At 34.6% G+C, this 25,409-nt stretch overlaps 1 protein-coding gene across 1 annotated transcript; it reads right to left on the bottom strand.

Moving 5' to 3' along the window:
- Window positions 1-21,354: 21,354 nt before the first annotated feature.
- LOC139889551 (uncharacterized) lies at window positions 21,355-22,501 on the bottom strand. Its single transcript, XM_071872496.1, has 4 exons — window positions 22,333-22,501; window positions 21,897-22,007; window positions 21,701-21,781; window positions 21,355-21,429 (listed from the first exon to the last, which is right to left on the bottom strand). The coding sequence occupies exons 1-4, from the start codon at window positions 22,468-22,470 to the stop codon at window positions 21,355-21,357; spliced, it is 405 nt and encodes a 134-aa protein (XP_071728597.1). The 5' UTR covers window positions 22,471-22,501.
- Window positions 22,502-25,409: the final 2,908 nt, after the last annotated feature.

Here is a 25,409-nt window from a genome sequence, read left to right as displayed (position 1 = left end):
TTTTTCAAAAATACATCATAAATATATAAATAAAAAGATACGAAGATCAATTAAGTTACAACCGGCGAACAAACCAAACACATCCAACAACACATAAAACAAACTATTGTCCAGAGCTTTAACGTACAAACCTAACTCCGTGTAAAACCGACATATTGAACAAACTAAATGACTAACTATTACAACATCAACAAATACTAACAACAACAAACTCCACAATGCCAACAAAACCAACCAACTCGCATTATTGACCTAACAGAAATCTTCAATCCTACACAAGAAACTGCGACATCCAAACCCTGAAGACACTAAAGCTACATAAACCAGCAACACCCATCAATCTTAATATCCATGACCACAACACAGAAATCCCAAGTAAAATATCAAATGAACATGGTAGTTGACACATTTTTAATATAAGAGCATACATATGGAATATCATTTATTTCGGTCACTATCGACAACGTTTTGCCACTCCTCGACAACGTTATGCCACACCTCAACGGTGATCCGCCACTCCTCAACAGTGATCCGCCACTCCTCGACAAACTTACGCCACTCCTTGACAACCTTCGACCACTCCTCAATGGCGTTCTGGCCTTCGTTTTGAGCAGCGTTCCCTTTCATCGTTTCTGGTGTTACGTTGTGAGTTTTTTCTTTCTTTTCAATAGCTTTTAAAATTTTGTGAGCTAGAAAAAATGGAAGGATTCGACATTTGCGGGAGGTTGGGAAAGAAGTGAAAAGAAAATGGGCATGGAGGAGGTAGTAGGAAGAAGGGTTGATTATGTGAGTTATGAGACTGTAAAAAAAGCGTTATAATTGGCGTGACTTTTTTTTTACCGAAACTCACGCCCCTTATGGGGCTTTAAATTACAAGCCTTGTAAGCATTTGTTGAGTTTGTAACGAAAGGGTTTTTGGCGTGAAATCTGATTAAACCAATTAAAATCTATAGTACCATGTAAAACACTAATCTGATGATGTCATAAATAAATAATTTTCTTTCAAAAATAAAAATCAAAATAAAATTAAAAAAATCTAAGAGCATGAAGATGATGTCATTAACATAAAATTTATATAATTAAAAATTTAAATAATAATTACTCCGTGTAAAATGCAGTTCTTTTTTTTTTCAACGCACATCCTTTCTCCCAAATCAAAATAAACCCTAAGATCACAGATAATGGTGACGCCTACGTGGAGTGAAAGAGGGGTACTTTTTGAGTATGACGCTGACATGACCATGATGGGGGAATGAAGGAGTTGTAATGAGAGGCTTTTGTAAAGGCGTTTGTGAATGATGTGTCAAAATATAATTGGAGTTTGGTTAAAAAGTGGTGAAAAAAGTAGAAAAGAATTAAAATAAAAATAAAAAAAATCACAAACGCACATTTTCATGCACTTGCTTTCTTGACAAACGTCCCAACACAAACGTCCACAAACGCCCCATTCCTAGCGTTTGTGGGTGGTTTCTCACGACACATCACATCATGGGCATTAGGGGCAAAAACGCTTCATTATCCATGTTATAATAAACTAAAACAATTTCATCTTCCCCACTTTCATCTTTGTTACTTCTTCCCACTGCCACCGTTCGCTTCCAATCACTGCCACCGGTGATTTCGATCAATTTATTTTCATATTATACTGAGTATTTAATCACTTGAATCCAAATATTGTTGTTTTGTTGCTCTTCCTTCTTTTCTTCATATCGATTTTACATAAAAAAAAAAAAATTTAGACATTTTTCGTATGGTATGTTTATGTATGTTATGGCTATCTAATGTTATTTCGAATCTCTTTTGCCGATTTATGTTTATAAAAGGATTCGACGTGATTTTTAGCAACATCAATAATTTCGTGCACCCATCAATTTGCTTAAGGTTAAAAGGTATGTTCTGCATTATTCTATCGATATCCTTTGAGATCTTCTTCTTTTCTCCCTATATGTTTCACCAGTTTTTGGTGGTCAATATAAGGTTGGCTTAGATGTATTTTATTATTGTATATCTTTGTTGAACATCAACTGTTTGATGAAATGCTTGATATTTTTTAAGCTTTGAATACGAGTTTAGGTTTGCCATTTTTTGTATAAGAGGCCATTGTTTGATTCTATATAAAGGTATTGATTCAAAAGGATACACTGGTTTGAATTGAAAATGGAGATTAGCTATAAAGTTTTAAAAGTGTCTAAATCGTTTTTTGAAATCTGAATGTCATGGTGGTGTGGATTTGTTTTTTTTGGCTACAGCTTTTGTGCTGCATATGGTGTCTTAGAAGATGACATTTATGCATTATGTTAAATAATTATATAAGATAATAACCATAAGTGAGATAAATTTTAGTACTTCATCATTGTACAATTTATGGAGTATGTGATAAGTTTAGATGGTGTGATCGGGAAGTTTAGCCTCTTACAGTAGTATGGACAAAAGGTATTAATCTATTGGTGTAGTGAGTGCAGTGTTGTAAATCTCCCGAGATCTCCCCCGAGTTTATATGTTCCAATTATAGGACAAAATTTGTATTTTATATCAAAGACTATTATGAAGATGAACCTTTTGGTATTCTATCTCTTGAAAGGAAAATTAATCATGTAACTTTTTTTTGAGCTCTTTGTTTGATATATTGAGTAGTGTGCTTCTGATTGTGTTTCAACTTTCATTACTTTCATGAAAAAAGTTTTTTTTTTTGTTTAGTATTGAACAAAGTAATGTTTGTTAACAGGGTTTGCTGGATCACGGGTTCTAAGAAAGTAATGGTGAGAAGAGCTATATTTACCATGGGTTAATGACTTGGTACCATTTTTCTTCAATTTATTTTATGCTAATAGATTATGCAACAGAATAAGGTTGATGATGCATTTTTGATTTGTAGGTTTTGATTAGAACAAATTTGTTTGATCTCTACTGGGCCAATCTGCAATTATGTTGGATATATAATCTTGCGTTTAGGCCTTGGGTGACATTATAGAGATCGTTGACGAGAATGATATAGATGAGGATGATAAGAGATCATTTAAGAGGAAATTGGTGTGATAAATGTGTTATTGAGGATGATGAAGAGACTGACGACGACGTGGTATATCTCATCTATTATTTGCGTGTTATAGTCGTTTACTCTTAGAATGGTAGTTATGGTTTGGTTTGGCATGACTTGTGGTATATATGGGAACTTCTGTTCTTTGGTCACAGTAGATCAACTTTACTTTGATATCTCACCTGAACCTGAGGGTGCATCATCCTTTTGCCATGTAAATTTCTGATATGTTCATATCGTCCATATAGTCTGTCAACCAAAATTGTGCATATCTTTTCTCTTATTTTTATACACATGAAAAGTGTTTTTATTTGTTAGAAGATAAGAGAAGTTCAATACTGATCTTCAGGTAAGTTTTTTACAAATAACATTTTCTTTTTGTCAACTGATTATATGTAATTTCTGGTCATGTATAGGTTGTGGCTTATAAATGGGAAAAAATCGTCACGTTTGTTGTTGATGAGAAACATACATCTCAAGATCGATTGACACTATTTTAAACTATTTAAGGTTTTAGCCTTTTTTTTTTTTGCTCATATTCAAGATGTATTTGTGTGTGAGGATTAGTAAAATTTTATTTTTTTTCTCAAGTGAATATTAATGTTCTATTTTCAATCATTTTAATGCTTTAGTTTTTCATATTTTGTGCATTTTATATGGTTCTACAGCGTTTCATCAACAGATGAGGTATTTAACAATTGTGATCTTAGTTTTCAGTTAATTTGACTCATTTGTAGATACATTTTATTTTTTTATTTTTAACGGCCAAAAAATTTATAAAAATAAAACGCTCCCTAGCAAGGCGCTAAGGGAGAAAATACAAAGGCGTAGAAAGCCATGAGTTCCAATTAGAAACTAAATGACCTCTATTTTTTATCCAGCGAAAAGAAAATAATCTAATTACATCAAAAATACTACTTTTACTACAAAACGCCTCGTTAAACACGACCCCGTTCCGAAATCTCCAAATAGCCCAAAGAAGAGTAATCACTGCCGCGACGATCCGATTCTTGTTTAAAGCCGACAATTGAACACCTTCTAGCCAGACAATAAATGTATCCCATGAAGAAAAAGAGGGCATCGAACAATCTAACCATAACCGCAATTTAAGCCATACCTCTAAAGCAAAATTACAGCCGAAAAATAAATGGTTCATAGTCTCCACCCCATTCGCACATACCGGACAAACAACGGAGTTTATCTCAATGCCTTTCGCGGAAAGATTCCAACGAACCGGAAGAGAATTTAAACGAAACCTCCACAAGAAGATATTAAGCTTTCGCGGGACAAATTTAAACCATAATGTAGGAACCGTATTCGACGGAAGACTGTACCTGTCTATATGTTCGCGAGCAGCTTTCACTGTGTATAAGCCATCGGAATTGATAGTGAACTTCCAACAATCTTCTCCAACCGAAAATTGGACAACATTTACCTCATCGAGAAGAGCATTAAAAAGTTGAGCATTTCTACCACCAATAATCTCCCTTGACCAAACCCAATGCCACTCGCCATTGTACCATTTATCCGCGATAGAGTCGTCCTTATTAACATCCAAATGGAATAAACGATGGTAACGGGACGCTAACGAGGAGCTCCCACACCATACATCGTGCCAAAATTTTATACTCGAACCGTTTCCAACTTGCAAAAGAAATGCATCATGAGTGAGCTGGCCATTTGAAGTCGACGAAATGCAATCAAAAACGATGTTAGACCATATGCTCGAGCAGTCTGTGGTCTCAAAATAATGTCCATGAATCGATTTGATGATAGAGGCCCATAAATCGTTTGAGTTGTTTAAATATCGCCATCGCCACTTATTGATTAAGGCAATATTAAAAGCTTTGAGACTGCCAATGTTTAAGCCTCCTTGATCGAATGAAGCTAAAATTTTATCCCATTTCACCCATGGCATCTTTTTAACGGTGTCACTCCCGCCCCAAAAGAACCTCGCCCGAATAGATTCAAGTTTTCTTAAAATCTTTTCTGGGCATTTGAAAAGGGACATAAGATAAATGCCAAGACTGCCCATAACTGATTTCACCAAAGTTAATCTACCGCCCGAAGAGATTAAACTAGCCTTCCACGAAGCTAATTTAGAACTGAATTTAGCAACCAAAGAATCCCAACTTGAGATACGATTCATGTTCGCACCAATAGGAACACCTAGATAATTAGTCGGGAAAGACCCGACTCTAGCCCCCGCAGCAACCGCATAAACCTCGACGTCATGGGAGACAACCCCAACCCCGAAGACATGAGATTTATTAACATTAATTTGTAAGCCCAATACCAAGTGAAAAACTTTTAAAATAAGTAGAATACGACTTAGCTCTTGTATGTTCCATTCTGAAAGAATTATAACATCGTCCGCGTATATAAAATGAGAAAGATGAATACGCTCCCTCCCAATTTTAACACCACGAATAAAGTTCGTTTCCATGGCCCGTTGTAATGCAAGATGAAGCCCCTCCATGACCATAATGAACAAAAATGGGCTTAACGGATCACCCTGACGGAGACCTCTTGTAGTGACCCGAACTTTTCCATGTTTATATATATTAATTGAGATTGATGTTTACATGATTAAATGTTTCCAACATGTTAAGCAATCAAACTTGTTAAGACTTGATTAATTGAAATAGGTTTCATATAGACAATTGACCACCCAAGTTGACCGGTGATTCACGAACGTTAAAACTTGTAAAAAAAAAAAAACTATATGATGACATATATATGGTTATATATATAGTTAACATGATATTATGATAAGTAAACATATCATTAATTATATTAACAATGAACTACATATGTAAAAACAAGACTACTAACTTAATGATTTTAAAACGAGACATATATGTAACGTTTATCGTTGTAACGACATTTAATGTATATATATATCATATTAAGAGATATTCGTACATCATAATATCATGATAATATAATAATTTAAAATCTCTTTTGATATTATAAACATTGGGTTAACAACATTTAACAAGATCGTTAACCTAAAGGTTTCAAAACAACACTTACATGTAACGACTAACGATGACTTAACGACTCAGTTAAAATGTATATACATGTAGTGTTTTAATATGTATTTATACACTTTTGAAAGACTTCAATACACTTATCAAAATACTTCTACTTAACAAAAATGCTTACAATTACATTCTCGTTCAGTTTCATCAACAATTCTACTCGTATGCACCCGTATTCGTACTCGTACAATACACAGCTTTTAGATGTATGTACTATTGGTATATACACTCCAATGATCAGCTCTTAGCAGCCCATGTGAGTCACCTAACACATGTGGGAACCATCATTTGGCAACTAGCATGAAATATCTCATAAGATTACAAAAATATGAGTAATCATTCATGACTTATTTACATGAAAACAAAATTACATATCCTTTATATCTAATCCATACACCAACGACCAAAAACACCTACAAACACTTTCATTCTTCAATTTTCTTCATCTAATTGAACTCTCTCAAGTTCTATCTTCAAGTTCTAAGTGTTCTTCATAAATTCCAAAAGTTCTAGTTTCATAAAATCAAGAATACTTTCAAGTTTGCTAGCTCACTTCCAATCTTGTAAGGTGATCATCCAACCTCAAGAAATCTTTGTTTCTTACATTAGGTTATCATTCTAATACAAGGTAATAATCATATTCAAACTTTGGTTCAATTTCTATAACTATAACAATCTTATTTCAAGTGATGATCTTACTTGAACTTGTTTTCGTGTCATGATTTTGCTTCAAGAACTTTGAGCCATCCAAGGATCCATTGAAGCTAGATCCATTTTTCTCTTTTCCAGTAGGTTCATCCAAGGAACTTAAGGTAGTAATGATGTTCATAACATCATTCGATTCATACATATAAAGCTATCTTATTCGAAGGTTTAAACTTGTAATCACTAGAACATAGTTTAGTTAATTCTAAACTTGTTCGCAAACAAAAGTTAATCCTTCTAACTTGACTTTTAAAATCAACTAAACACATGTTCTATATCTATATGATATGCTAACTTAATGATTTAAAACCTGGAAACACGAAAAACACCGTAAAACCGGATTTACGCCGTCGTAGTAACACCGCGGGCTGTTTTGGGTTAGTTAATTAAAAACTATGATAAACTTTGATTTGAAAGTTGTTATTCTGAGAAAATGATTTTTATTATGAACATGAAACTATATCCAAAAATTATAGTTAAACTCAAAGTGGAAGTATGTTTTCTAAAATGGTCATCTAGACGTCGTTCTTTCGACTGAAATGACTACCTTTACAAAAACGACTTGTAACTTATTTTTCCGACTAGAAACCTATACTTTTTTGGTTTAGATTCATAAAATAGAGTTCAATATGAAACCATAGCAATTTGATTCACTCAAAACGGATTTAAAATGAAGAAGTTATGGGTAAAACAAGATTGGATAATTTTTCTCATTTTAGCTACGTGAAAATTGGTAACAAATCTATTCCAACCATAACTTAATCAACTTGTATTATATATTATGTAATCTTGAGATACCATAGACACGTATACAATGTTTCGACCTATCATATCGACACATCTATATATATTTCGGAACAACCATAGACACTCTATATGTGAATGTTGGAGTTAGCTATACAGGGTTGAGGTTGATTCCAAAATATATATAGTTTGAGTTGTGATCAATACTGAGATACGTATACACTGGGTCGTGGATTGATTCAAGATAATATTTATCGATTTATTTCTGTACGTCTAACTGTGGACAACTAGTTGTAGGTTACTAACGAGGACAGCTGACTTAATAAACTTAAAACATCAAAATATATTAAAAGTGTTGTAAATATATTTTGAACATACTTTGATATATATGTATATATTGTTATAGGTTCGTGAATCAACCAGTGGCCAAGTCTTACTTCCCGACGAAGTAAAAATCTGTGAAAGTGAGTTATAGTCCCACTTTTAAAATCTAATATTTTTGGGATGAGAATACATGCAGGTTTTATAAATGATTTACAAAATAGACACAAGTACGTGAAACTACATTCTATGGTTGAATTATCGAAATCGAATATGCCCCTTTTTATTAAGTCTGGTAATCTAAGAATTAGGGAACAGACACCCTAATTGACGCGAATCCTAAAGATAGATCTATTGGGCCTAACAAACCCCATCCAAAGTACCGGATGCTTTAGTACTTCGAAATTTATATCATATCCGAAGGGTGTCCCGGAATGATGGGGATATTCTTATATATGCATCTTGTTATTGTCGGTTACCAGGTGTTCACCATATGAATGATTTTTATCTCTATGTATGGGATGTGTATTGAAATATGAAATCTTGTGGTCTATTGTTACGATTTGATATATATAGGTTAAACCTATAACTCACCAACATTTTTGTTGACGTTTTAAGCATGTTTATTCTCAGGTGATTATTAAGAGCTTCCGTTGTCGCATACTTAAATAAGGACAAGATTTGGAGTCCATACTTGTATGATATTATGTAAAAACTGCATTCAAGAAACTTATTTTGTTGTAACATATTTGTATTGTAAACCATTATGTAATGGTCGTGTGTAAACAGGATATTTTAGATTATCATTATTTGATAATCTACGTAAAGCTTTTTAAACCTTTATTGATGAAATAAAGGTTATGGTTTGTTTAAAAATGAATGCAGTCTTTGAAAAACGTCTCATATAGAGGTCAAAACCTCGCAACGAAATCAATTAATATGGAACGTTTTTAATCAATAAGAACGGGACATTTCAGTTGGTATCCGAGCGTTGGTCTTAGAGAACCAGAAAATTTGCATTAGTGTGTCTTATCGAGTTTGTTAGGATGCATTAGTGAGTCTGGACTTCGACCGTGTTTTCTTTAAAAATGATTGCTTAACATTTTTGTTGGAAACTATATATTTTTAACATATGAATATTATGTGATATATTAATCTCTTAACGTGTTTGATATTATGTGATAGATGTCTACCTCTAGAACAAGTCCCATTGACTCACCTAATAATAATGAAGAGTCAAATGTAAATTGGAATGATTTGTGGACTGATTCACAAGTTCCCGAAGAGGAACCGGAAGAAGAGTCGGAACCGGAAGAAGAATCGGAACCGGAAGAAGAATCGGAACCGGATGAAGAAATAGAACCGGTGGGGGAAATAATAAAACGGTTAAGTAAAAGAAAATCCTCAACCAACCGACCAAAGTTAATTATGGTCAATGGTGTTTCCGCCAAGGAAGCAAAATATTGGGAGGATTACCAATTCTCCGATGAATCGGATTCCGACGAGAATTCCGATGATGTTATAGAAATTACCCCAACTGAATTTAAAAAGGCAAAAGAAAATAATAAGGGAAAGGGCATAAAAATAGAGAAATCTAATTCCAACCCCGATGAACTTTATATGTATCGTCAACCCCCGAAGTCCTTAAGTTGTAACAATGACCCGGGAACCTCTAAACCACCAGGTTTTTCTAAACCAATGTGGACAACGACGGCTCGTATTAGGGGAACATCATATATCCCTAGAAACTTGGCAAAACGAACCAAAACCGAAGAAGAAGAAACGAGCGAGTCGGAATAAGATAGTTGTATTCGTGTGGTGTAATATATGGAATATAGTGTTCTTATGCTTTATGATATATGTAAAAATTGCTTGTATTAATAAGTATTTTTTTTTATGAATCTAACTCTTGTCTATTTTACAGTTTAAAAACACAAAATGGATAGACAACCCAATATTTTAAGAGACCTACCCGGAGACATGATTGATGAAATCTTGTCTAGAGTCGGCCAGAATTCTTCGGCACAACTATTTAAGGCGAGATCAGTTTGTAAGACATTCGAAGAACGTTCCAAGAATGTCTTGGTTTATAAGAGACTTTCGTTTGAAAGATGGGGGATATCACATTGGGAAACCCATAAGTTACGATGTGTTTACTTTGACGCATATATTGCGGGGAACCCAAATGCTATTTTACGCAACGGGTTAAGAAATTATTTTGACTCAATATATCCGAATATTGGACTTCGTGATTTAGAAAAAGCGGCTAACATGCAACATAAAGAAGCATGTTATGCTTACGGATTAGTAATGTTCGCTTCTCACCAAAGTGGGAACAAGAACATCGGGCTACAACTATTAAACAAAACGTTTCCACAAGTGACGGAGTCGGTAATTGGGGTAAGAAATGAGGTTTTTAGATTATTACGGGACTGTTGGACATTACGTAACCCTCGTCCCTTTGATGACGTTACAACACGCTGTCTTATCAACGGCCATAACGGTTATGTTGCACAAGACCAAGGATGGGAAGTAGTCCTAGTAAAACCAGAATGCATGACTTGTTTCTGGACGTATGAATTACGTGTCTTTATTGCCTTTGCTGAACGACTTGTGTACTAGCTAGAATTGTCTTCACAACTATCTTGTATCAAAGTTATTGTGTGCTATATTTCATGCTTTATGTAAAATAAGCAGTATTGTAAGTTTGTAAAATATTGTATAAAAGTTTGAACGCGAAATATTATTATAATCAGTTTTTCATATAGAATTGTAGTAGTTGAATTGTATATTAGCTACTAAGTATGAACTTAACGGGTAGGTACTACCCGAATTTAAACTTATAAAACGCTAATATGAAGAAAAAGCTTTTATAAATGAGTTCATATTATGCTACGAAATACTATTAACTACTCTTAATATTCTGTATGATTAACTTGTTCCATTTAACTATTTTGAAGGAAATGGCACCGACTACTCGACACACCGTGAATATGAATGAAGAGGAATTCCGTACTTTTCTAGCTTCAAACATAGCCGCAGTACAGGCTGCGCTACATACCAACAATAACCTTGGATCTAGCAGTACAGGAAATCGTGTAGGATGCACCTACAAAGAATTCACTGCCTGCAAACCTTTGGAATTTGATGGAACCGAAGGACCGATCGGATTGAAACGGTGGACCGAGAAGGTTGAATCGGTGTTTGCCATAAGTAAGTGTACTGAAGAGGACAAAGTGAAGTACGCTACGCATACCTTCACAGGTTCTGCGTTAACATGGTGGAATACCTATCTAGAGCAAGTGGGACAAGATGATGCGTACGCACTACCGTGGTCAGCATTCAAGCACTTGATGAACGAGAAGTACCGTCCCAGAACCGAGGTCAATAAGCTCAAGACAGAACTTAGAGGGTTACGAACCCAAGGATTTGATATTACCACGTACGAAAGACGATTCACAGAATTGTGCCTATTGTGTCCGGGAGCATTCGAAGATGAGGAAGAGAAGATCGACGCGTTTGTGAAAGGATTACCGGAAAGAATCCAAGAAGATATAAGTTCACACGAGCCCGCCTCCATACAACAGGCATGTAGAATGGCTCACAAACTAGTGAACCAGATTGAAGAAAGAATTAAAGAACAGACTGCTGAAGAGGCCAATGTGAAGCAAGTCAAAAGAAAGTGGGAGGAAAACGGTGATAAGAATCACCAATACAACAACAACAGCAATTACAACAATAATCGCAACAATTATCCCAACAATCGCAACATCAATCGCAACTACAACAAACGGCCCAACAACAACAACAACAACAACAACAGCAACTACAACAATCATCCCAACAACAATAATAACCGCAACAACAACAACAATCAGAAGCAACTATGCCAAAGGTGTGAAAAGAATCACTCGGGGTTCTGCACCAAATTTTGCAACAAGTGTAAAAGAAATGGTCATAGCGCGGCGAAGTGTGAGGTCTACGGACCAGGGGTTAATAGAACGAAAGGAACAAATGGTGTCGGAACGAGTAATGGCGGAGCAAGTAGTGTCGGAGCAAGTTATGCCAATGTAGTTTGTTATAAATGTGGAAAACCAGGCCACATTATTAGAAATTGCCCGAACCAGGAGAACACGAATGGACAAGGCCGTGGAAGAGTTTTCAATATTAATGCGGTAGAGGCACAGGAAGACCCGGAGCTTGTTACGGGTACGTTTCTTATTGACAATAAATCTGCTTACGTTTTATTTGATTCGGGTGCGGATAGAAGCTATATGAGTAGAGATTTTTGTGCTAAATTAAGTTGTCCATTGACGCCTTTGGATAGTAAATTTTTACTCGAATTAGCAAATGGTAAATTAATTTCAGCAGATAATATATGTCGGAATCGAGAAATTAAACTGGTTAGCGAAACATTTAAGATTGATTTGATACCAGTAGAGTTAGGGAGTTTTGATGTGATAATCGGTATGGACTGGTTGAAAGAAGTGAAAGCGGAGATCGTTTGTTACAAAAATGCAATTCGCATTATACGAGAAAAAGGAAAACCCTTAATGGTGTACGGAGAAAAGGGCAACACGAAGCTACATCTTATTAGTAATTTGAAGGCACAAAAACTAATAAGAAAAGGTTGCTATGCTGTTCTAGCACACGTCGAGAAAGTACAAACTGAAGAAAAGAGCATCAATGATGTTCCCATTGCAAAAGAATTTCCCGATGTATTTCCGAAAGAATTACCGGGATTACCCCCACATCGATCCGTTGAATTTCAAATAGATCTTGTACCAGGAGCTGCACCAATAGCTCGTGCTCCTTACAGACTCGCACCCAGCGAGATGAAAGAACTGCAAAGCCAATTACAAGAACTTTTAGAGCGTGGTTTCATTCGACCAAGCACATCACCGTGGGGAGCTCCTGTTTTGTTTGTCAAGAAGAAAGATGGTACATTCAGGTTGTGTATCGACTACCGAGAGTTGAACAAACTTACCATCAAGAACCGCTACCCACTACCGAGAATCGACGACTTATTTGATCAACTACAAGGCTCGTCTGTTTATTCAAAGATTGACTTACGTTCCGGGTATCATCAAATGCGGGTGAAAGAAGATGATATTCCAAAGACTGCTTTCAGAACACGTTACGGTCATTACGAGTTTATGGTCATGCCGTTTGGTTTAACTAATGCACCAGCTGTGTTCATGGACCTTATGAACCGAGTGTGTGGACCATACCTTGACAAGTTTGTCATTGTTTTCATTGATGACATACTTATTTACTCAAAGAATGACCAAGAACATGGTGAACATTTGAGAAAGGTGTTAGAAGTATTGAGGAAGGAAGAATTGTACGCTAAGTTTTCAAAGTGTGCATTTTGGTTGGAAGAAGTTCAATTCCTCGGTCACATAGTGAACAAAGAAGGTATTAAGGTGGATCCAGCAAAGATAGAAACTGTTGAAAAGTGGGAAACCCCGAAAACTCCGAAACACATACGCCAGTTTTTAGGACTAGCTGGTTACTACAGAAGGTTCATCCAAGACTTTTCCAGAATAGCAAAACCCTTGACTGCATTAACGCATAAAGGGAAGAAATTTGAATGGAATGATGAACAAGAGAAAGCGTTTCAGTTATTGAAGAAAAAGCTAACTACGGCACCTATATTGTCATTGCCTGAAGGGAATGATGATTTTGTGATTTATTGTGACGCATCAAAGCAAGGTCTCGGTTGTGTATTAATGCAACGAACGAAGGTGATTGCTTATGCGTCTAGACAATTGAAGATTCACGAACAAAATTATACGACGCATGATTTGGAATTAGGCGCGGTTGTTTTTGCATTAAAGACATGGAGGCACTACTTATATGGGGTCAAAAGTATTATATATACCGACCACAAAAGTCTTCAACACATATTTAATCAGAAACAACTGAATATGAGGCAGCGTAGGTGGATTGAATTATTGAATGATTACGATTTTGAGATTCGTTACCACCCGGGGAAGGCAAATGTGGTAGCCGATGCCTTGAGCAGGAAGGATAGAGAACCCATTCGAGTAAAATCTATGAATATAATGATTCATAATAACATTACTACTCAAATAAAGGAGGCGCAACAAGGAGTTTTAAAAGAGGGAAATTTAAAGGATGAAATACCCAAAGGATCGGAGAAGCATCTTAATATTCGGGAAGACGGAACCCGGTATAGGGCTGAAAGGATTTGGGTACCAAAATTTGGAGATATGAGAGAAATGGTACTTAGAGAAGCTCATAAAACCAGATACTCAATACATCCTGGAACGGGGAAGATGTACAAGGATCTCAAGAAACATTTTTGGTGGCCGGGTATGAAAGCCGATGTTGCTAAATACGTAGGAGAATGTTTGACGTGTTCTAAGGTCAAAGCTGAGCATCAGAAACCATCAGGTCTACTTCAACAACCCGAAATCCCAGAATGGAAATGGGAAAACATTACCATGGATTTCATCACTAAATTGCCAAGGACTGCAAGTGGTTTTGATACTATTTGGGTAATAGTTGATCGTCTCACCAAATCAGCACACTTCCTACCAATAAGAGAAGATGACAAGATGGAGAAGTTAGCACGACTGTATTTGAAGGAAGTCGTCTCCAGACATGGAATACCAATCTCTATTATCTCTGATAGGGATGGCAGATTTATTTCAAGATTCTGGCAGATATTACAGCAAGCATTAGGAACTCGTCTAGACATGAGTACTGCCTATCATCCACAAACTGATGGGCAGAGCGAAAGGACGATACAAACGCTTGAAGACATGCTACGAGCATGTGTTATTGATTTCGGAAACAGTTGGGATCGACATCTACCGTTAGCAGAATTTTCCTACAACAACAGCTACCATTCAAGCATTGAGATGGCGCCGTTTGAAGCACTTTATGGTAGAAAGTGCAGGTCTCCAATTTGTTGGAGTGAGGTGGGGGATAGACAGATTACGGGTCCGGAGATTATACAAGAAACTACCGAGAAGATCATCCAAATTCAACAACGGTTGAAAACCGCCCAAAGTCGACAAAAGAGCTACGCTGACATTAAAAGAAAAGATATAGAATTTGAAATTGGAGAGATGGTCATGCTTAAAGTTTCACCTTGGAAAGGCGTTGTTCGATTTGGTAAACGAGGGAAATTAAATCCAAGGTATATTGGACCATTCAAGATTATTGATCGTGTCGGACCAGTAGCTTACCGACTTGAGTTACCTCAACAACTCGCGGCTGTACATAACACTTTCCACGTCTCGAATTTGAAGAAATGTTTTGCTAAAGAAGATCTCACTATTCCGTTAGATGAAATCCAAATCAACGAAAAACTCCAATTCATCGAAGAACCCGTCGAAATAATGGATCGTGAGGTTAAAAGACTTAAGCAAAACAAGATACCAATTGTTAAGGTTCGATGGAATGCTCGTAGAGGACCCGAGTTCACCTGGGAGCGTGAAGATCAGATGAAGAAGAAATACCCGCATCTATTTCCAGAAGATTCGTCAACACCTTCAACAGCTTAAAATTTCGGGACGAAATTTATTTAACGGGTAGGTACTGTAGTGACCCGAACTTTTCCATGTTTATATATATTAATTGAGATTGATGTTTACATGATTAAATGTTTCCAACATGTTAAGCAATCAAACTTGTTAAGACTTGATTAATTGAAATAGGTTTCATATAGACAATTGACCACCCAAGTTGACCGGTGATTCACGAACGTTAAAACTTGTAAAAAAAAAAAAAACTATATGATGACATATATATGGTTATATATATAGTTAACATGATATTATGATAAGTAAACATATCATTAATTATATTAACAATGAACTACATATGTAAAAACAAGACTACTAACTTAATGATTTTAAAACGAGACATATATGTAACGTTTATCGTTGTAACGACATTTAATGTATATATATATCATATTAAGAGATATTCGTACATCATAATATCATGATAATATAATAATTTAAAATCTCTTTTGATATTATAAACATTGGGTTAACAACATTTAACAAGATCGTTAACCTAAAGGTTTCAAAACAACACTTACATGTAACGACTAACGATGACTTAACGACTCAGTTAAAATGTATATACATGTAGTGTTTTAATATGTATTTATACACTTTTGAAAGACTTCAATACACTTATCAAAATACTTCTACTTAACAAAAATGCTTACAATTACATTCTCGTTCAGTTTCATCAACAATTCTACTCGTATGCACCCGTATTCGTACTCGTACAATACACAGCTTTTAGATGTATGTACTATTGGTATATACACTCCAATGATCAGCTCTTAGCAGCCCATGTGTGTCACCTAACACATGTGGGAACCATCATTTGGCAACTAGCATGAAATATCTCATAAGATTACAAAAATATGAGTAATCATTCATGACTTATTTACATGAAAACAAAATTACATATCCTTTATATCTAATCCATACACCAACGACCAAAAACACCTACAAACACTTTCATTCTTCAATTTTCTTCATCTAATTGAACTCTCTCAAGTTCTATCTTCAAGTTCTAAGTGTTCTTCATAAATTCCAAAAGTTCTAGTTTCATAAAATCAAGAATACTTTCAAGTTTGCTAGCTCACTTCCAATCTTGTAAGGTGATCATCCAACCTCAAGAAATCTTTGTTTCTTACAGTAGGTTATCATTCTAATACAAGGTAATAATCATATTCAAACTTTGGTTCAATTTCTATAACTATAACAATCTTATTTCAAGTGATGATCTTACTTGAACTTGTTTTCGTGTCATGATTTTGCTTCAAGAACTTTGAGCCATCCAAGGATCCATTGAAGCTAGATCCATTTTTCTCTTTTCCAGTAGGTTCATCCAAGGAACTTAAGGTAGTAATGATGTTCATAACATCATTCGATTCATACATATAAAGCTATCTTATTCGAAGGTTTAAACTTGTAATCACTAGAACATAGTTTAGTTAATTCTAAACTTGTTCGCAAACAAAAGTTAATCCTTCTAACTTGACTTTTAAAATCAACTAAACACATGTTCTATATCTATATGATATGCTAACTTAATGATTTAAAACCTGGAAACACGAAAAACACCGTAAAACCGGATTTACGCCGTCGTAGTAACACCGCGGGCTGTTTTGGGTTAGTTAATTAAAAACTATGATAAACTTTGATTTGAAAGTTGTTATTCTGAGAAAATGATTTTTATTATGAACATGAAACTATATCCAAAAATTATGGTTAAACTCAAAGTGGAAGTATGTTTTCTAAAATGGTCATCTAGACGTCGTTCTTTCGACTGAAATGACTACCTTTACAAAAACGACTTGTAACTTATTTTTCCGACTAGAAACCTATACTTTTTTGGTTTAGATTCATAAAATAGAGTTCAATATGAAACCATAGCAATTTGATTCACTCAAAACGGATTTAAAATGAAGAAGTTATGGGTAAAACAAGATTGGATAATTTTTCTCATTTTAGCTACGTGAAAATTGGTAACAAATCTATTCCAACCATAACTTAATCAACTTGTATTATATATTATGTAATCTTGAGATACCATAGACACGTATACAATGTTTCGACCTATCATATCGACACATCTATATATATTTCGGAACAACCATAGACACTCTATATGTGAATGTTGGAGTTAGCTATACAGGGTTGAGGTTGATTCCAAAATATATATAGTTTGAGTTGTGATCAATACTGAGATACGTATACACTGGGTCGTGGATTGATTCAAGATAATATTTATCGATTTATTTCTGTACGTCTAACTGTGGACAACTAGTTGTAGGTTACTAACGAGGACAGCTGACTTAATAAACTTAAAACATCAAAATATATTAAAAGTGTTGTAAATATATTTTGAACATACTTTGATATATATGTATATATTGTTATAGGTTCGTGAATCAACCAGTGGCCAAGTCTTACTTCCCGACGAAGTAAAAATCTGTGAAAGTGAGTTATAGTCCCACTTTTAAAATCTAATATTTTTGGGATGAGAATACATGCAGGTTTTATAAATGATTTACAAAATAGACACAAGTACGTGAAACTACATTCTATGGTTGAATTATCGAAATCGAATATGCCCCTTTTTATTAAGTCTGGTAATCTAAGAATTAGGGAACAGACACCCTAATTGACGCGAATCCTAAAGATAGATCTATTGGGCCTAACAAACCCCATCCAAAGTACCGGATGCTTTAGTACTTCGAAATTTATATCATATCCGAAGGGTGTCCCGGAATGATGGGGATATTCTTATATATGCATCTTGTTATTGTCGGTTACCAGGTGTTCACCATATGAATGATTTTTATCTCTATGTATGGGATGTGTATTGAAATATGAAATCTTGTGGTCTATTGTTACGATTTGATATATATAGGTTAAACCTATAACTCACCAACATTTTTGTTGACGTTTTAAGCATGTTTATTCTCAGGTGATTATTAAGAGCTTCCGTTGTCGCATACTTAAATAAGGACAAGATTTGGAGTCCATACTTGTATGATATTATGTAAAAACTGCATTCAAGAAACTTATTTTGTTGTAACATATTTGTATTGTAAACCATTATGTAATGGTCGTGTGTAAACAGGATATTTTAGATTATCATTATTTGATAATCTACGTAAAGCTTTTTAAACCTTTATTGATGAAATAAAGGTTATGGTTTGTTTAAAAATGAATGCAGTCTTTGAAAAACGTCTCATATAGAAGTCAAAACCTCGCAACGAAATCAATTAATATGGAACGTTTTTAATCAATAAGAACGGGACATTTCACCTCTCTTAATAGGAAATTCTCGGGTCGGACTACCATTTACTAAAACAGAAGTTTTAGCCGAAAAAAGACAGCCTTTGATCCACGCGCACCACTTGTTACCAAAACCCAAAGAAGATAACATGAATAATAAGTAATCCCAATTAACAGAATCATATGCTTTCTCAAAGTCCACTTGAAAAAGGAGCATTTTCCTATTTGATTTTTTAAACCATGAAATAATCTCGTTCAACATAAGAGGACCATCAAGAATCTGACGCCCTGAAATAAATGCGGACTGAACAGGACTAATTATCTTATCAATTACGAACAGTAAACGATTCGTGAGGATCTTCGTAACAATCTTTATAGAAAAAACCAACCAACGAAATTGGCCTGAAATCTGTAATAAGGACCGGATTCTTTACTTTCGGAATAAGCGAAATAAAAGCCGATTTAGCACCACAAGGCATCGAATAATTGGCAAAAAACGACCGAATATCCCTGCAAATATCAAATTGAAAAATGTCCCAGAATTGTTTAATAAAACGAAAGGAATATCCCTACATTTTATTAGTAATTAGTAATGTAGTTTATATTAAGTCAACTTAGAAGATTTGATCAAATAACATTTGGTGAGTGTTTATGTATATTGTCAGTTACTGTTTCTTTATATATCAGTATAAGAGATAATTTTGGTGTCAGTTTCGTTCCTTTATATCACTAGAGATAATTTTGGACATGTGAGTCATATTGACCTTACCCATTTTAACCCTTACCAAACTTGTGATGGTGCTTCTCCACAAACTATCAATTCCAATAAGTTGCCCGTATTTTTGGGTCAAAGTGGTGCGCTATTACCTATGAATTAATATCATTTAAACAAACCCGTGAATTCACGGGTCTTTTAACTAGTGAAACAATTATATACTCATTTTAATTTTATGAATTTATTTATTTTATATTTAATTTTCAATCATATTTAATCACATCATTCAAAATTTTGTCAAAATTTAAGACCCATCGTAATGCTCTTCATATTTAACATTGACAAGTTACGTTATAGTCATATTTTTAACTCTCTTTTAAAATGTATAAAATAAAATTTCACTTCATGCCACCGTTAAAAATTATCTAGGTAACAAATGGTATGAAACGAAGGACAAAAGAAAATTAGGTTTTTTTTTTTTTTCTTTTTTCAAGCCCCAGTAGATTTGTTTTACTATTCAAAATTTAGGGTCAAGGCCAAAGCAACTAAGATGGTCAAATCGAATGGAACCAATCAAAACCCATAATTATGGTTCATACGGTCGGATTACCGAACACATTCGGATCTCGGATTACCGAACACATTCGGATCTCCACCCATGCATTACTGGGTTCGAGCTTCACCTCCCGATTTTACCGGACCTATTCCTCAACCTCGAAGGTAAATTAAACCAATAAATTTTCTTCCAAATTTTGATTTTATTAATTTATTATGAATTGTTTCTACTAGTAATAGTTCCAGAAGGTATTACCCTTCCTATGTGACGTTTTAATTTTGGAGTCATGTTTTTATTAGTTTATTCATTCCAAAATGGGTTAAGCTTAACTTATAATTTTTGTTATTAATTAAAGGAATTACTTTGATTTAATTTGGACAAGAACAAAATGTGCTATCATATTTACAGATTACATGCGTCTTTGTTTACAAGTGTTAGTATGGTCAATAAGTGGCAATTTCGACCCATATACTTTTGAATGGGTGGCTTAAAAAATATTTTTGATCTCTTACGGATCAAAAGATTATATTAAGAGGATTAGTAAAAGGAATATGTCCAAACTGGTCGCTGGTCACCCAAAGTTTACCTTCAATGAATAAAACATTCTAAACTATATTATTCAGAAGTTAAATTCTCTTCGAATAAATATAATTATATAATATAATCGTTTAATCATAGTGGACATATAAAAAAATGTGTCAAAAAAAGTCTAACCATTTTGAACCATACCATAATTCTCGAACCACCCATTTAGCCACCTCTAAATGTATATAATTAACGTTATCCCGTATATGTTTCTGGTAAATAACTGTACTGAAATGCATATATCATCTTTCAAACCATAATGGATTCACGAGGGAACTTGCGGGCATAGCCCAACGGTTCTCCCCATGTACTTTGTGTCAGGAGACAGGGAGAGGTCGTGGGTTCGATCCTTAGGGATGACATGATTTTCTTTAAACCAATTGAACACCAATAATGGTGGTATATATTGACCCTATAGGGAGGTTTTACCGGATTCGTTCATGGACCCTTACCCGGAACCACTGCCCGAATGGATGTGTTCCCGGGTACCGTCAATCGGGTTCGGGTTTCCGCCCGAACGTGTGTGTTACGTGCAAATGATGAGGGTCGTTGAAAGAAATGATCTACTGATGCCAAAAAAATCGCTGTTCAAGAAAAAAAAAAAAAATTATAATAATGGATTCACGAGGTATGCAATCGAGTAATATTGTCAGACATTTTTCTTCCACTTGCTAGTTATTATAACTGAATTATATTAGTAGTAGCACAAGATACACAATAACACAAAACATAAAAAATCTTTACAATGTTCACTTACTAAAAAAGAAGAATGTGTGAGCGGAATAAGAGAAATTAAACAAGTAAATCCAGATATATTGTTCTAATACGCAGATTATCACTAATCAGGAAGACGGATCTATGTTCTTGCTGAGTTCCTCTAGTTTCGTCATCCTCACTTTCTCACTTTCTTTCACTAACTGTAGAAAATGTTAAATACAACATCAATTAATTGTTGTTGAATATGGATAAGAAGCTCATAACCAACGCCTTATCTATTTATTAGAAAAGCTATTGTTTAAGTGTTTATGGGTCAACCCCATTTCGTGTCAGCCAAGACTTAAAAGATAGCAGTTTCAAAGCTAGCTCAATTTTTTCAAATGGGTCAACCCATTTTAACCTGTTATCTAACTCAATCAACACTGGTTTAGCTTACTTGAGAATGAGAATGTAATTTGGTATTAAATTTACCTCTATTAATGTGGAGATAAGCTGATTCTTTTCATTATTCTTTTGGTGGAATGCCTCCAATATCTCTTTATACTCTTTCTCCTGTTTTTCAGGTTATAAATAATTAATAAATAGAAATAGATAAAAATTAATTAATCATCTTTTTAACTTTCATTATAGAATGCATTAAGAAAGGCTGGCTGACAGATTAGCATACCTTCTTCTGGCAGCTTTGTCCCAATAATTTCACTTCACGGTTAGCCACGTCTATCTTCTTTCGCACCGTTGCTACTTCTTTCCTCATTGGATCTGTCAAAACTTCAAGCTCCTGATAAGTTTCATACATATAGAACAACATTTAGATCATTGTAATGCATCATGGTTCATACTTTTAATTATCTATCTTCACTTTCACATGCAAAATGACTTGCTAAAAATAAAACTGCAATTTGTAAGAGTGAGTTATGAAAATGTTGTGTTTATTTTTTCTTCTCTAAATAAGTTTTTCTAACGTATGACCCCGACATAAGTTAAGGTGCATTACCTTATAGGCATACATTAGCAAAACTTTTTTTTTTTTTTTTTTAAAACTTATAGTATTATATACAGCAAAGAGCTAGTTTATTTTTGGTACTTGGTTTTTGTAGGCTTACTTCCCAAACTTGAGCCAAACGTCTGGTTTCTTCTTCTGCCCGACCTAGTTTCAACTCAACCTTCTCTTTAACTTGTTTTTTCTTCTTCTCGATCTCTTCTTCTCTCGCCTGATACGATGCAAAAGCCAACTTCGACATCTCTTCTTCATCGTTTTCGTCAACCGATACACTGCTTCCCATAGTTGCTAAGTTTTTCATTTTATTTCTTGCACCTTTAGTTCCTTGTATAATAGTCCTTGAAAGTTTCTACATTTGTTGTATCCTTCAACATCCATTCCTTTTTTGTACCCTTTTGTTGCTTTTGCTTTAAAACTCTCTCATCTTGCTTTTCTTGTAAACAATCTGAAGAGAAGTAAGTCCATAAAAAATTTCAAGCATAATTTTTTTTAACGGCGATATCGACATCAAATGCTCTCATTTGTCACTCACACACGTGTTAGATGTGCTTTGTGGGATTGGCTAACTTGTGCTCTTAGGGCATAAGATAAGCCTTATTATTTGTAGAAAGTAAATCTTTTTAAAATAATTCTTAACATGTGTTGAAGGGCACAAGTTAGCTTTTTCTTTGTTTTTTAAACAGTTTATGGGTTACTTGTGATTATGAAACCGATATTTTACAATAATTATAATTATAACAATATGCAATTTTGATTCTTGCATGTTGTTTTTTGTTAAATGAGTGAATATACCCCATAGTATCAAGTTGGTACATAATGAGCGATTCTTAACTACCAAATTAGAGAATTGAACTAATATGGGATACAACTGCTTTTATTTGCCATCACCAAACATACCGTTACTTGAAGCATGCTCAACTTTATTGGCTCCACTTTAATCAATATGTTGGAGAAAACAATGATCAAATCCAACTTATAGTTTATACTATGATGAGTTTAAACTATAGTATGGTTTTTGAAAGGTAAAGTTTTTAATCGTTGAAATCTGGAAAATCTAGACATCCCACGGAATAGTGTTAAATAGCATCAAATATGCAATTTAAGTATGTCCGTGCATGAAATTTAGAAAATAAATATATCCAGCATTCACAACGCTGGTTTGTACACAACACAAAACCGGCCTTCGCATGGCCAGATTGATCATAGGAGGCGGTCCAGGCAGCTGAAAAACAAGGAAATTAGGGTTTGTTAGCCTTACAGGCAAACCAGTCATGCAAAGGCCGTTTTTTCAACTTTTTTTGAAAATTTGATTTTCCTAACTCCCGTTTATACACAGTGAAACCCTTTTTTCCATTATAAACACAGTATTATGGTTCAAATTAATCACACAATTCAATGGTTTTATCACAAAATATTGTTATCGCTAAATATTGCCATCACAAAATACACATTACAACCCTTGATTTACGAAATGTCTATTTATCAAATCGAATTAGTAAGGGAGAGCTGTGTCATGTTTTTCATTTTGAGAAGGTCAATTTGAAAGAAGAGCTGGAGTTTTGGATGTTTGAAGATTTGTAGCTAGAAAATTTTATTACGAACACCGATATGGTTTATCCGGATCATGTTCGTGAATTCTACACGTATTTTGAATTTAGACGTACTGATTGATAATACAGTGTGTTTCAAGTTGGACGGCGTACGATACGTATGGACGTTAGAAGAATTCAACGGTTCGTTAGGTCTAGCTGACCAAGGCAAGAAACTGTACTCTAATACTAATTTTTTCCACAGTAGTGTGGCTCAATCAATCACTGATGTGAACATGGGAGAAGTTGTTCGCACAACTTCAAAGTCTCGTTTTGAGATGCGTTGTCTTGAAGATCGACGTGTTTTTGTTTGTCACCTTCGTAATAATGATGTGACACTGTCATGTTTTGTGTGTAACCAAATGCAGGATTCTCATGAACATTTATTTTTCTCTTACATGTATTCCTCTCAACTTTGGGTGCAATGTCAAAGACTTGGGATGATCCCAATCTTGGGAAATATTTGGAAAGATATTCGCTCTACTCTTGTTCCTATCGTGGCCAGGGAGACTGCTTTGGTTATAGTTTCTAAAATATTATTTGCAGCAGCCGTCTATTTCCTTTGGTAAGAAAGAAATAGTCGTCTATACAAGGCTTGCGAGAGATCGGTTGACAAGTTGTTTGAGGTGATTGTATACAGTGGCTGATCTAGAATTCGTAGTTATTGGTAGCACTGGTAAATGTATACAGTGATTGTATATTTGTATATGATGTTCGGCTTAAGCTTATGTCTATCAAATGGAAGCGCTCTCGATCGGTGGCATATATGCAGTTGCTATGGAAGTTCCAATGAGCTTCGGTTCGTTTAGCTTGCTCAGGTTGTTTCGGTTTAGGCTGTGATTCTTGTCTATAGCTTTGTTTAGCTTTTGGATTTGGTTTGTGTGGTTGTATGCTACTACACTTTTTTGAACGATTTGTAAAGTTTTGATTCAATATATTTTACCGAGATCGTCCCTTTACCCAAAAATGGTGATCAAGATAAGCATAAATGTTTAAATAAAAGGATAAATGAGTATTCCTTATCTATTTGAAGACTTGATTAGATATGGTTAAACTGATCATGATAATGAGAGAATTGTCAATGATTTCCAGAAGAAGAGATCAAGAGCGAAGATATGAAAGTTTATTAGGTTTCAAACCTAGTTTGTATAGTAAAACAAAGTTTAAAAAAAGGAAACGCGCCCGAGGCGTTTTTCGTTTGTGAGGGGAGGCGTACGCCTCGAGGCGAACCGAGGCGTACGTTCGAGGCGGAGTTAAAAAAAAAATACATAAATAGATATATTTCGATAATGTATAATTAACAGACTGTTATTGTCATTCTATTAAAGGTTCAAGAGTGATCATCAAGTTTGTTCTTGTTATTTAAGTTTACTAAAAGTCCATGAACTCTTATTGTCATTTGATATAATATAAAGAAAATAAAAATATAACTATATAAATCAACGTGATATCTTCCAAGATCATATTTAAAAGAACCACACCTTTATTAACTTAAAAACCCTAAAATCATGGCTTCTTCATCTTCTCCAACCACCAAAAGGTTAGTTTGTTTTTTTTCTTCTCTTCTCTTATTTTTCCTTTTCCTGTTTTC

The sequence above is a fragment of the Rutidosis leptorrhynchoides genome, chromosome 2 (assembly GCF_046630445.1).
Source record: "Rutidosis leptorrhynchoides isolate AG116_Rl617_1_P2 chromosome 2, CSIRO_AGI_Rlap_v1, whole genome shotgun sequence".
Lineage (NCBI taxonomy): Eukaryota > Viridiplantae > Streptophyta > Magnoliopsida > Asterales > Asteraceae > Rutidosis > Rutidosis leptorrhynchoides.
Note: the sequence above shows the minus strand (reverse complement) of the source record. Positions and strands in the feature narration are given on the sequence as shown.